At 41.2% G+C, this 14,715-nt stretch overlaps 1 protein-coding gene across 13 annotated transcripts in view; it reads right to left on the reverse strand.

The window, feature by feature from the left end:
• KALRN (kalirin RhoGEF kinase) overlaps window positions 1–14,715 on the reverse strand; it is a 526,665-nt gene that overhangs the window by 293,312 nt on the left and 218,638 nt on the right. For all 13 annotated transcript variants that reach the window (XR_012623758.1, XR_012623759.1, XR_012623760.1 and 10 more), the window contains one exon: window positions 1,153–1,275. Coding sequence is in view for 10 of the 13 variants with exons in the window: in XM_074828701.1 (XP_074684802.1) it covers window positions 1,153–1,275 (123 nt within the window). In the remaining 3 variants the exon portion in view is untranslated. The remainder of the gene's footprint in view (window positions 1–1,152; window positions 1,276–14,715) is intronic.

Raw genomic sequence — 14,715 nt, forward strand, 5'->3', positions numbered from 1 at the left:
ATAAATACATTGACAGACATTATAAACATTTCTCATCTTCCACTTCTATGCAATGCCTTAGTGAGGCACAGTGCTTTAGTGAGAAATAGCTAGGTAGGTGGAAATGGCAGGTGAATTCAGGTCAGAGAAGTTAATTACCTGATCTGGAATTTGGCCAGAATTCTGGGGTTAACACCTGTAATCTCATGAAAGCAGTGTGTGGTCTTTAACGAGCTCAGGTAGTCAGGACCTCTTTTCCACATTTCAGACAGCTGCTCCCAAGCACCTTGCCCTTTGGCAGCACCGTAGGGTGTGGCTCTCTAGCGACTTACACCACCAACCTAAACATCAACCACTAACTTTGAGGTCTCAGGCCCAGTGCAACTGTAGTCTGAATGTACACAGCATGAAGAGGTACACCTGTAGGAGTTGGTTTACTAAGGGGAAGCTTTTGTGCTGTTGACAGAGAGTATTCAGAAAGGGCTCAACTCTGCATTGTGCAACTGCAGCAGGGGGTATGCACGCATTTTTCTAACCCAGTGCAACAATCAAAACGTCAATACATTCTGTCCTCATTTCTGTGCTGAAAGCAGAGCAGTTTCCAGAACAAATACCTTATGCCTGGAAAGAGTAAGAAAATGAGCAAAGCACTTATAAATGTATAATGATGCTTTTTTTTTTTTTTTTTTAAACCTAAGGTAAATTGGGTTGCATTCAAAAAGACTGACCGATTAACTACTGAAAAAGCCAAAATCCCACTGTGGCCACAACTGACAGCTTGATTAGTGTATCTTTTTCAAGGTTTTGAAAAGTACTTAGCAGGGTGTGGGGGAAGAAGAATAAATTATTAAGGTGCCACCTACAGTTCTCATTAATTCCCAGTCAAATAAATGTCAAAAATGTAAAAGATACTGTATTTGCTTTCCAAAATGTAAACAAACTCCACAGGACTGTGCTGCTCTTAAGTCAAGGCAATAGTTGTCTATCAGTGTCTGGGTGGACAGAGCAACACTGCTTCCCAGAAAGAGGGCAGCGGCCACAGGCCAGCCTGACCTTCCTTGTTTCACTTCTCACAGGTCCATAGTGCTCTCCGAACTAGAGGTGGCCTCACAGGTCGGCCCCTTCCTCGCTCACACACACAGACCCGCTGTTCACTGCGTGCCCTCGACTCACCATGGAATTCATGGCAAAGTGATTGTGCTGCGTCTGTAGGTCAAGGGCATGTTGATAGCTGACGCCGATCTCTGTGTGACTCTGCAGGAACAATTCTTTGTTGTGGCTGATCCAGTCAAACATCTAGAAGTGTTCACACATGACAGAGGGGAAAAAAAGTGTTAGTGATGAAAAAAATGAGACAGTGCAAAATATAAAAATCCACAGTTCTGAGACAGATGTACATGCAACACAGACAAAAAAACCTCACCTATGTTCCTCATCAAAATAAGCTGTTGTCAAGCAATGGATGCATATAAGTTACCACCATATTTCATTATTAACAGAATGGCAGGTCAGAAAACATAATTCATAAAGCATGTTCCTCAGTAGACTAATCCCATAGTCTTTTCCTATAAGTAATCATAGAAAGATGGCAGCAGAGGGACCTAAAATCAGGGGTTGCTTCACTGACCAAAGATCTAGCAGTTCATAAAGTAATCCAGAAATGGACTAAAAATTCCATAAATATTATTGATGCAATTTCCTCTCCCTCTTTTTTTTGTGTCTATACATAAAGTTTCCAAATGTCACATTCAAATAGCCAGTTGACCTCCTACACTTATATTTACTAGATCTTTCCAATTCCGAAGCCAGAACCAAGTCTATCTTCCACTTATTATTTTTGGGATGAGGAGAGAAAAAGAAAAAAGAAGTATTTTATTAATATCTATAAAGAGTACACATTTCAACTTCTTCCACTTCCAAATGTATTTCCAAGCAAAATGGATAGTTCAGTACTTCAGACGCAGATAGAAATATACTGAATAAAGCTGATGAAACTCATTCCTTATTTTGTAGCGTGTTAATGTGATATTTCAATCTGCAGCTCATTCATTCATTATAAGCTCTCATAAGTCAGCTAGGAGATAGTGTGCTTATGTTTTGGCTTGTCCTGTGTTGTTTTAGAGACTAAATGCATTCAGACTGAGAACTTTTAATTCTTTACTCCTGTTTATAGATCTGCAGGCATTACAAGCTCAGTTTTCTTCTTTTCTGCAAAATTTTTGTCACAGAATCCCTTCAAACCATGTGCCCTCACCTCCATCCCAGCAAGTGGGGGAACCGCCCATTAATAACGACTCTTTCATAATAAAAAAACACCAACTTATTAAATCATTATAAGGAAAGAAAAAGTAATTATAGAGGCAGTGGAGGTCAGGTCAATACAGTCCCTGGTGTTAAAGAAAGTGTTTCAGGGTGAGAAGGCAAGTGATGCAGCATCTAAGCAACCACCTTACAGTCAAAAGATCAGTCCAGATCTTTGTTACAACATTTATGTGCCCTCTAGTCAAGAGCTGTTTTGTTCTTTAGCACTGAATAACAATTTTTGAGCTGTGACAGCTGAAGAAGCTCACTGCTCAGGCGATGTATGTTGCTTTATTTTCTCAGGGTCAGTTACCCATTCCCTGTAGAGACAGTGCTCCTAAGAGTAGAGAAAGGCCCTGTATGGGTCACCTAGGATTCCTGCAATAAGCTCAGCATTTCATGCTGAGTACTCAATTCAGCATGGGAGTGCGTTGCTTCATGTAGGGGATTTGCAGAAATAATACTGAATATCCCTTTCATCAAAAGGCAAATAAACATTGTAACCGCTCCAATGCCACCAGACACACTACACTGACCTGGTCCCAAAAATCTGTCACATATGCCTGACTTCTTAATCTTTTATTTATGAAAATACACTTGCAACTACAGAGTCTATACTAGCTTGCATTTTGTGTTGATGAATGCTCTTAAAGGCCAAATTTGGTTCAAGTTACAATGATGCAAGTCTGAAGTAACATCCCTGACACAGTTACTTTCTCATTTGTACCCATGGAGCTGATCAAAATCAGGACTATCACCATTTTTTTCAGAAACTATAAATAACAAGATTTTTGCAAATATGAGGTCAGATGTTTCAAGCTTTACTGACAATTAAACAGAATGAAACAAGCTACCATAACCTGAAGAGATACCTAAAGCTTTCTCATTGGATTCCTCTTTCTCACTTTATTAAAATTTAATAAGCAATATTAGCATTAAATAATTTGCCACACTCATGGGCTTAAAGGGAAAAAAAAAAATAGCCATAAAGCCAAAATGGAAAGAAAAATTCCATAACAACAAAGTTCCTGTCCCAAGAAGATTTCACATCTCTGCTGAGAAACCAACACAGATTTCTTGTCAGTAGATGTATGTTTGATGTGAACATTTTTTAACATTTTAAATGATCTAAAGACACTCAGTGAGAAGAAAACTGGCAGCAATCCACTAAAAATAAACAGTAAATCTAATGTCCTATGCCCAGCAAAGATGAATCAGAATCTTTTTAAGATAAGTAATTTAAACTAGTAATCTATTATTCTGTGGATAGGGAGCATTTCCTCCATCTAATCTATACACATCTTACTGGATGAGAATCTAGGTTAAGTTAAACCAAGCTTCTGCCTTTTAAAATACAATAATAAACTACCAAGAAAAAAATTTAAGAGATGATTAATCTTTTTGTCTTGTTTAATCAACTGAAATACACAACAGCAGTTGAGAGGATGACCTTCAAGAATTTTGAGCAACACACTTCAGTGATGAGATCTGTACCACCTTCCAAAACAGTATTTTTTTTAAACTTCTATTCATGGACAATAGCAGATTTTGGAAGACATTCAATTTCAATTTAGACTTTGAATCTTTCTGTTATACTTTTCATTAAAAATTACTTTGGTTTCAGCTGGCCTATGCCTGTAGCAAATTATCCCCCATCAATATGGTCTGGAGTCTCTCCCTGACTCTCTCAAGTCTCACTTGAAAGCCCAGAGAATGAAGAGTTTTGAGTTTCATGTGGCTTGGAGCAGGCAGAAAATAAAGCAAGATGCCCAGGAATGAGTGTAGAGTAAAAAGATGCAGATTCACTACAGTCTAAAGTAGGGTTAACGATGCACTTTGCTTTGTAAAAACCGTCATTGCTCTTGAGTCTTAATGAAAAATCAGCAGTATTTACAATCACTCTTCCTTTACGCAGCAACCAGGGCTTTGCAAGACTTCACATATGTCTACCTTATGCAATGCATTACTATATTTGAGATACCCAACCAAGTTCCAGATGAATTGGTACCTCTGCATGGCACAGTCCAGTGCTGTGTGGAAATACTAACTTGACCCTCAAAACAGCACAGCCAGGGCACAGTGCTGCTTGGATTTGTCTACATTGCTTTTGTTTCCAGGGCTGGTTCCTTCAGAGGCTTCTGAAGCATTTCTACTTAATGCTTACTTAACCGTAGACATTCTCCCAAGTACCTGAAGAGAGGATTGGCTTTTCTTTATTGCACAGGTCTGGCATCATGGAAAACTTTGTACTTCCACCCGCCTAATCAAGGATGCATGGAAACGATAAGTATCACATACTGCCACAGATCACAAGATTTGCTTAACAATTGTGGGATTTAAATAAATAAATAAAACACATAAAAATGGGCTCTTACTTGCTTTTGAGATCTAATGGATTGTGTTTTCAAACTTTTCTCTTTGACCACAAAGTCTAAAATGGACTCAAATGTTTAGTTTTCTCATAATAATATGACTGGAAGTTGAGGCTCTGAAAATACCAGATGTTGGGTGATTTGTGATGATGCTGTGAGAGTTTGCAGTGCGTGGCCAGGAGTTTTCAATATGAAGGTCTGTCAACATTGTCTGGCCCATATTACTAGCAATATTTCCTGAAAGCTTTCAAGTTAAACTTGTTTTCCACATGAGAAACACTGATGCTTCCTGTGTTCCTGAAGTGAGTGTGCTGCCTGGTTTGCTTAATTAAAGTGTACCATGAAGGTTGTGAGCATGGCAATGACCCAACAATTGCTATTTTACTCAACCCTGCAAGGACCGCCACAGTTTCAAGGGGCTAACTTGGGCTCCTGGAAAAATGTTTAACATCCTTTGATAAGTTAGTTTCCCTATCAAAGGAATGAGGTTTTAATACTGTAAATAGCAGAGTCTGGAGAATGTGCCCTATGAGATCAGTTTAAACCAGATACAGTGTCTCAGCTAACTGAGATTTTCCGTGTCATTTTAACATTGCTATAGAGCACTGTTATCAATTGATCTCATCCCATTCATGAAAAAGACTGCCCTAACAAACCTAGCCTAGCGATTATCATAAAATTAATGGGTCTTTAATTATTCCTTTGGCTTACTTCTTAGTTGGAGTCATGCTGACTGCCAGTGAATTAATTCTTCTCTAAAATCTGCTAATCATTCCTGCATTCATGAATTCACACTAAACAGGAGTGCAGAATAACTAAGATAGGACATGTGTTGGACTCTGGGCTTCAACCACGACAGGACATTATATCACTTAAAACACAAGAACCAATTGTCCTCAATGTCTCCCAGACTGGCACTTCACACTGCTGTAGATAATCTGGAGATGAATTAAGTAGTTAAGAGTTTTCCAGTGACTGAGTAGCTGGGGGAAAGGGTTAAGCATACTTAAAACAGAAGATAAACTTTCAATGTGATCATCTCTTGTAGTATTGTTATTAACAATACATAAAGGAAAGTGAATGCATATGGTGAAGAATGTTAAGTGCCACATTTAATTAAGAAAATTAGTCTCTTACGAGAGAGTTGGAAGAACTAAGAATTATCCAAAGGGTCTCCCCACCCCACGCTTTGCTAAAGCATCTACCCTAACTGTCATTAATGATCATACACACACCAGTAATTACCACTCATATGGTCTTGAGGCCACTTCACTTGAGAGTCAGGGTATCAAATCATATCTCCAGCGTCAGTCGTGCTGGCAACAATGAGTTCTTAACCTCATGTTTTGTCATCACAGTTGATGAGTTACTAGAAAATCCAGGTTAAGTGTTAGACCAAACAGCAGGTCTCAAGCTGGTCATAAGCAAGTCCAGCAGAGGATGGGAAGGAGGATATGACTCCATACTTTCCCCAGATTTGTAACATCTGGCAGGCTAGTGAGTACAGGGCGAGAACAGCTGTTTGACAACAGAGAAGAAACACACGGATATGGAACAGCATGTATGCAGGCTGTGTGCAGTCCAGCCCAACCTCAGATAAAATGAGATTTATAACATCATTTAAAATAATAACCTCTGCTCTCTGGCTTTTGTGAGAGCTTGCTGAGGAGCATTAGCACTGGATTCTGAAACAGTGGTGCAGAGCATTACAGGATGATGTTCCCATCACACGGCTGGCAGCACACTCTATGCCAAGTGGTATTGATGGGAGGATTACAGCCCTCATGGTCTTGGCAGCCAGTGAACTGAATATATTTATTAATTAAATTGTTTATACATGCTAAAAATAATAAACTCATAATCTAACACTATACTAGGGATGGAATTAATTATGAACCTGCTTGTAGCAAATCATCTTCTCTATAAGGTCTGAGCCATAAATATCAAACTCATATGGGTAAGTAAGGGCAGAATAATAACCATTATAACCACACCATCCTGAAGAACAATATAGGATACGTATCAAGAAAATGATCCCAAAGGGACATTCAGGTCAAGTCCAATCACTACTTTTGGCAGCTAACCACAGTATAAAATTTACTTTTATAAAGAGATGAAGTTCCACCTGAAAACTAGTTAAGTGCCACAGCTCAGGTCCTCGTGTAAGAAGCAGTTCCAGAAACTTTCTGCTCCTGTTACTGAACTCTTCATATACTCTCTGACCTAAATCAGAGTCATGACCAGTTTATACACATTTGTTCTTAGGTCAACACTGCGCTGTAAGTTAAAGAAGTTCTCCTCCCAGGTGTTTAACCTTTTCCAGTGTGGACAGAAAGGTTCATAGTTTCTCCTGATGTTTGTTTTACTAAAGCCCAGCTCTCTTATTCTTTCATAAGATACACAGTCTCTCTCTGTACTTGTTCTGATCATGGTTATCTTTCTATCCACACTAAGGTCCTAATAGGACTTTGTGGAATGTTGACTTTTTGCTGGAAATACTTCAGCTGACATCATCTAAGATCACCTGTGCAGTGCTTCTGGCACCAACTTTAGAAAAGAAGATACAAAAATGGGAGAGCAACAGCTACTCAATCAACATCACTACCTTCTGCATTACCTCACTATCTTTTCTCTAGGTAGACTCCTGCATAAATATTGACAAGGACCAGTAGTGTTTACTGGATTTGCTCTGACAAGCAGAACTCAGGTTATGTTCCAAATAAGAAGAGTAAGTTCAAGAGCACTTGGAAAAAATATGAGGCAGGGTTTTGTAATAAACTCCAGTCAGTCTCACATGTAATGCACCAGGCAAAAATATATTCTCCCACTATGCCTCCAAATGCTGCTAACAAAGAGGGGGGGGGAAAAAAAAAAAAAGTTAATCTAAAAGAATGTCTTGCCTGTAGTTGAGTAGAGGGTAGATGACTAATTATATGCCAGATGAAATCCCTATTAGATCAGTGCTTTCCAATCTTTTCCAATTTGTGGACCCCATAAAATTTTTCAAGGCAAGTGCTATTGCAAATTAGTCTATGGACAATAAATCTGTTTTATCGAATACCTTTACCAACTACTAGCGAAGTTAATACCCATGATCAACAGGTTGGAAAACGCTGGAGATAAGCATGCACTGCTTATTAAAGAGAGGTCCATGTAAAGAGTCCATGTGCATTTTGGACTGTCATAACTATCCTGTCAGTGTTAAACTGACTAATCTACAACAGAAAGTGGAAAGTTCCACTCTTAGGACATCTACAGTTAAGCAAGTTAATTTTCATATGTTTCTACAATATAAACAAAATAATAACGCACGTAGAACAGTAATTGCCAGAGTCCCTCTTTTGAGTTTTAAAAGTTTCCAGATACAAGGTCTATTCCTATCTCATTAAGTGAGTTCAAGCATTCACAACAATTTAATTAAAGATAAATCAAGCCATATTCCTTACATCTCTTGCAATTGAATTTAGCCAGTAGTTGAACAAAAAAAAAGAATACCGTGCAACAGATTTGTGCATACACAGTCTACGCTGATATGCAAGGGCCTGATCCTGAAAAGAATTGCATGTGAGTCACCTTTATACAAGGCAATCAATCAAGAAAGTCCTCTAGTGTCCCCGGACAAGAATCATAACTACAGCTTAACTGGAACCAGCCACATCTAGGTCACCTGTACATCTGGAAAAGGCCAGCAGAAGTGCAACACCTCCACAAAGGAGCACATGAGAAGAGCCAACAGTCTAAAGAAGGAGGACATTTACCTGGAATAGATAAAAATCCGTCTGCTCAAGCCTCTGAGCTAGTTTCAGCAGAACAGAGGGCTGATGCTGGCTGTCCAGGCTAGCTGGTTCCTAACGGGTGAGGAGCCAGAAACAAAGACCCAGCAGGCAGGATAGGGGCCTCATTAGTCAGATCCAGTCACACAGCCCCTGAGGGCTGATAGCAACCAGGTTAAATCAAGAGATCATCAGGCAAATTGTGGTGACAAAACAAGTCCAAGATTAAGCTAGAAAGTCAATCAGCGGGTCAGGATCAGGTCCAGTGAGGGTAACCAGGCTCAGACACAGCCCCATGATCACAGCACAGGTCCACAGGGACAAGGCAGGTCCCAGGTCATGCCACAAAATGAGTCAATGGATCAGTCAAATCAGCCTGGCTCAGCAGGGCCCGTGGCCAGGCAGGGCAGGCTGTGGCAAAGCTGGAGGCTGATATCCACAGCTGAGCTGCAGTGGGGCTCCTGGCCCGAGGGCAGGGGTTGGGGAGGCCCCAGGGGAGGCTGGTCAGGGGCTTCAACACCCAGCATTGCCCACAGGGCTGGTTACATGAAATGGCTGTTCTCAGACAGGATTGTACTGGCCGAAGAACAAATTTTGAAGAAAACTTTGATAGCACATTTCATTTTTTTTCATGAATCAACAAATTTGATGAAAACTGCTGCAACAGAAAAAAATCCCAATCTGCTGCAATTCCTATTGCCACTCTATAAATACAGCCTTAATTAAATCAAAGTACTTGTAGGTTTAAAATAGAACTCGGCATACATCTAAATGCTCTGCTAAGCCAGGGCCTAAATACAAAGTTGTGTTTGTTTTTGTGTTTGTCTCTTGTTTACAGACGGTGACGGACAAGCCAATACTTCTGCCAGATCTTTCCCTTTCACATGTGTTTGGCGCAGTCCACAGCCAGGGTAAATTGGTGTCATTTCAATGAGGCCAATTTACACCAGCTGAAGATTCAGACCCACAGCTGTATTTGTGTAAGCTCAATGCTGCATGAACACAGTTTTTCCATTATTAATATCTGTGTATATGATTCATAGAGTACAGTAAGTTTAAGCTACAGCACATTAAATTATTCCAGACAATGGGCCCAACTGTCAACCCACTAGAAAATTAGCTAGACGTGTGACGTGACAAATAGCTTTGTGTTAATATCAGAGCACCATTTCCAACATACTCACACTGAATGTTCCTACTAAATGCCAGGGTAAGAGATCTGTGTTTTTTTCCTGACAGATACCAAGCCACAGCCATGCGCAAAGTAACGCATGTGATTCCTATAATGCTGAAAAGGGAAGGAATCATTTTATTGGGGAAGGTGGAAGAAAATTACAGATACTGAACACATGACTAATGATATCTGGGCATATTTTATGCATCTGTGTTCTTTGCTTGCTTTTTGAAATATTGTACCTTTCCGCCACACTTAGTGACATCAAACACTTGGGCATTCCTGGAAAGGATTTTCTGTTCCTTAAAATGGAAATGGCCTTTCTTGAGCACAGATCATCTACAGACAACTGCTTACTGTCTAAGTGCAAATGAATTTATTGGCTGGATAGGAAATGTAATACTAAGAGATAAATAGACAGTGGCCTTGTGAATGGAAAAAAAGTGTAAATTATAAAAAGATCAGAGTGGGTTCCCAGGTGAGGGATCTTCCTCTCAGTTTTCAGCATCTGTGAGATACACTTTCATTCAGTTGAAAATGCTGTACGAGTTTGGTGACTTTATTACAGACCCTGGTTCTATTCCTGGCTTAATGTGTGACATTCCTGTGAATCCAAATAGCTGCCATTAAAAACAAAACAGCCAGACAGATGTTTACGGCTTTGTATCAGAAGCGTGGCATTTCCCCTACCAAAATCACCCATGTCTGCGGCCCAGAGATACAGCTGTGGTGTAATCGTAGGTTTAAACTCCCAACATGCCATGAAACTTCGGGGCTGGAGCTGGAATCTCCACACAGATGGAAAGCTGAGGATATCAGCTTTCCACTGGGTTCTGGGGTGTCCAGCACTTCCTATCCCTGTAAGGACTCCCTACCCCAGCTATTTCTCCATCCCATGAATTAACCAGTTCAATGTTTGCCGTTGACACTGGCAAACCTGACAACCTGGGAAGGCAGTGTCCCTGCCTGGGGACACATGCTCCATGGGTGGCACCAGGCCTCGCCACCCCCTCAGCAGTGCCCCTGGCTTTCACAGGGCTGCCTTAAGGCCCACCTCAGTGAACAGACTTGTTGGTAAAAACCTTAAAATCCAACTCACCCCTCACAGTGACTTCTGATTCCCCAGGGCTGAAAGTACTTAAAAAGCAAATTTGGCTGGGCGTAAGGTGCATTCCCCTGTGCCACGGGCGTGAGTGAGGAGCTGTGCAGCGGGGCAGTGGTAGCCTGTCAGGAGGCCGTGAGCCACCCTGAGCCAAACCCAGCCGGTTCCCACCGGCTCTGGCACCAGGGGGGTCCCGGCAGGAAAACCACCACACACCAGAGCCCAACCATTCACCAAAACTTCCATCAGCCAGAGAAGCACCTGGGTACAAGGTGTTAGGGAAAGAAAATGGCGGCTTCTGAGGGCTGGAGACACTCTGTGGGGCTCTCCATGGCAAAGGGGGCAGGGACACCCCTGAGGGACAGTGGCTGGCTCATGCCAGGGCACGGACACTAAGAGCAGCAGCAGAAAAAATTTAAGAATCAGAGAACAGATGGCAGCAGAAAAAAACTCATGTAATATTATCCCTGACATCACCTCACCAGAAGAATTTTGATGAACTGGGTATAAACCACGACAAAAATCAGGGAAATTGAGCCTGGGGAAGAACAGGTGTCTATTGGAGCCTGTCCTCCTTTTTCCTCTCAACACCCAAATCGAGATCAGAACTATGTGTTGATTAGTAATAAATTGAGCAAAATTCCTCAACTCTTTTGCTTGCGACACCTTTTCAGCACCTGTGTAGGACAAAAGGCATCCAGGATTTCAATGCCAAGTAATATGGAGGAGCCTTGCAATACATGAAGGTTGAAGAAAACATTTCTGAAATAGTTTTCATAATGTGCATGATATGTAAGAAGAAAAGCCGAAGTGACCTGGTTTAAAATGACACAGATGCTCCTGGAAACAATCCACAGACTATGGTCCTGGTTTCACCTCTTAAATCATATCCTGCTCCTGAGGAGGCAACCTCTCAAACTGCACACCCACTCTTATGTGTTCCCTATAAATAGATATGAAGGCTAATTTCAGATACTTTTAAGACCCCAACTCTGCCAAGTGTAGGCCATTTAAAGTGTTTCAGCCGGGCCAGAAGACATTCATTTAGGAATAATCACATAGCTACATGCGAAAGATGCTGCACAGTAAGTCTGTGAACCTCATGCACAGCTTAATTACATTATTTCCTGACAGCTAGGCTCTTATCACCTAAACTTCTTGAAGATCAAAGCAATAAATAAAAAAAGCAGCTTTATTATCTTTTTCTGTATCTGCGGGCCTCTTTCTTTTTTTCTAGATATGTGGGCCTCATTGCCCTTTAGAGCATTTGGGTCTTCTTGTCTTCATTAGTTAAAGCAGAACTTCACGGTTAAAATATGCTATATTCATCCTTAAAAATGAGTTTTAAGTCTGTATTCAGATGCCAAAACACTTTCTCTTGCCATACTGATCAGGGGAGCATTCCTGTGCCTCCCAGTGGTGCCAAGCTGGAGAAGCTGAAACAGCCTCGAAATGCTCCCTATCAAAATTGGCAAGCAAAATAAAGAGGAAATTTGTGCAAATGCAAAAATATTCCATCAGAACATACTGCCTTCAATTATTTTTGGACCTATTCTAATGTTCATGGAGGAAGCAAGAGGAATAGTAACTGCGTATCCAGTGTCGGCAGCAGGAAACTACAAATAGCACAGCACACCGTGTTCCAGTTTCAGCAGCGGCAGGCTTCAGAGCTGTTTCCTTACAGTCAGGAGCAAACGGACTGTGAGGCGACTGCTGCCAGAGTCTGGAAACATACAGCAGGAATTACGCCATCACTTGGTTAATGTTCTGCCCTCTTGCACTGAAAGGTCACAAGCGTGTTGGATGATCCAGTGCAAACTGGATGGAAAGTGGCTCCAGACTGCTGTAACTATGCTATAGGGCACACTTAGCATGAAGGAAATGCGCAAGTCTTCCTCATCCCTAGCTGCAGCAGTAGATCGAGGCATTGTTATTGTTTTTACATTCCCATCAAAAAGATCAGATTCAATTCCAAGTGCTGTAGAGGCAACATATTTAGCTGCCTGCAGAAGCAGATTTGGCAGCACAAGGCAGAATGAATTGATAAAGAAAGATGGAAAGCACAGAGATACTTATTTTACACATCAGATCAGGACTCCCACTGTGGGACAGGCTGCCTGTGTGACAGGAGGCAAGGCAGTTAACCCCTGCGGTTTTTAATTCCCAACTTTTAGCTTTGAACTTTGCGTCCTTTGTACTTTCATTTTGCTTCTCCGAAGCCAATCCAGCTCAACAGCAATCGGTCTCTGGCAGATGATTGCCTTTTCTGATGGACAGCTGTCCACATCTGAAAAATCAGCACCACAAATGCCTTCAGAAGAGTCTTACATGCTTTGCTTGTGGAGTCTGAACTCAGGTCATGGAAGTGTTACGGAAGCAAGTTTGTACCCTCAGAGCTGTAAAACCAGCAACAGACTCACTGCAGCAGAAACAGAAATGTCAATGCTAGGCTCCAGAGGGAGTCCTGCCCCCTCCTCCACAGGGAAAGAAATGATGGTTGCAACAAGCGTAGGTGACATTCACCACTAGAATAACATCCACCAGGAAGAGGATTTCTGATATATATTTATCCAGTTCCTTGTACTGCTCTGCTCAGCAGGCAAGGCAATCCCATACTTCCTCAAACCAGATGGCAAAACTGGGTTTGTAGCTGCTTTCAGTTGTAGGAACAGCACAAAGCAGTTGGTGCGTACTTGTGGATTTGTCCTGTTGTTATTAGATTTGTCGCCAAGCTTTCTACTGTTGGATGGAAAGGCAGAAAAGCAAATGTTCACAGTGCTATTGGTACATAGGGGAAGACCCCCTGTGGCCTTGACTGATAAATAAGAAAGTAGCAGAATACAAGCTTGACACTATGAAAAAGCTGCAAGCTCCTTTGGCACATCACTAATAATGAAGACATCTTGATTTTACAATCCAATTAGCAGAAATGAGCTCTGCATGTGCTTTGAGCGAAGTTAAAAACTTCTATAATGATCTCCTGGTCTTGCAAAAATCTGTTCTTTCCGACAAATACGAAGAACAGGATCTTATTAAGTGTGACCAGCAGTGGTCAAAGTAATGAACAGTTCCTACGGAGCCCCCTGTCATTAGTTCTCACTCTGGCAACTCTTCACTTTACATTCGGGGCAACAAATCGTGGATGGCATTAGCAACCTGTCAGAAGCCTATTTCATATTAAACAGAGCAGATGTCAGCTAGCTGCATCTTTAGTTCAGAGCTACAGCCTGCAAACTCTGCAAGTCCCAGCATGGAGGTTCCTGAACTGAGAGATATAGGCTATACAGGATTCATTTTCCTGTTAAAGGTGAAGGGGTCTGCAAGTAATTTATCCTTACAGATGCTGAAAAGGATTTACCCCACAGTCCCCCAATAATTCTTTTGTGTCCGTGGCTAGGTGATGGGGATTGCAGATTTGACACAGTATAGATGCCACTCTCAGGGCCTTCCAAAGTGGAAGGTTCTGATCCCACTCTGAAATCTCTTTAGCACATGACATCTAAGCTCACAGCATCATAAGGAACTGTCAACACACATTCCCTGCACAACCACCCCTTGCTGTAACATTTTTCTGCTTCTAGGCAAAGCTTGTTCTTCTGTTTGTTTAAAAAAAAAAAAAAAAAGAAAAAAAATATAGGTCTGAGACCAGGTAAACCCAGTAATTTGGGGATTCCATGAGCCTAAGCCCTGTTTTGCTACTACTGAGCTTCAGAAAAAAAATCAGTAAAGATGCATTCAGAACATCATACTGTTTATTCAGCTGCATCAGAACACCTCATAGTGGCTTATCCATGACAGAGAGAACTCGTGCTTCGAGACAAAGCAGGAGCAGTACTCAGTAGCAAGAGTTCAATTAATTTAAAATACAAAACAAAAGGAAACATGACTGAGAACACATTTGAATAAACACTGAAAATTAATGAAAAACTACTCGTACAATAGAGTTATTGCTACATGCTTTCAATTCTCACCTGTTTTGTTAGAGCCTCCTTTGTTCTAAGTTGTGTGAAGTAA

The sequence above is a fragment of the Strix aluco genome, chromosome 6, assembly GCF_031877795.1.
Source record: "Strix aluco isolate bStrAlu1 chromosome 6, bStrAlu1.hap1, whole genome shotgun sequence".
Taxonomy (NCBI): Eukaryota; Metazoa; Chordata; class Aves; order Strigiformes; family Strigidae; genus Strix; species Strix aluco.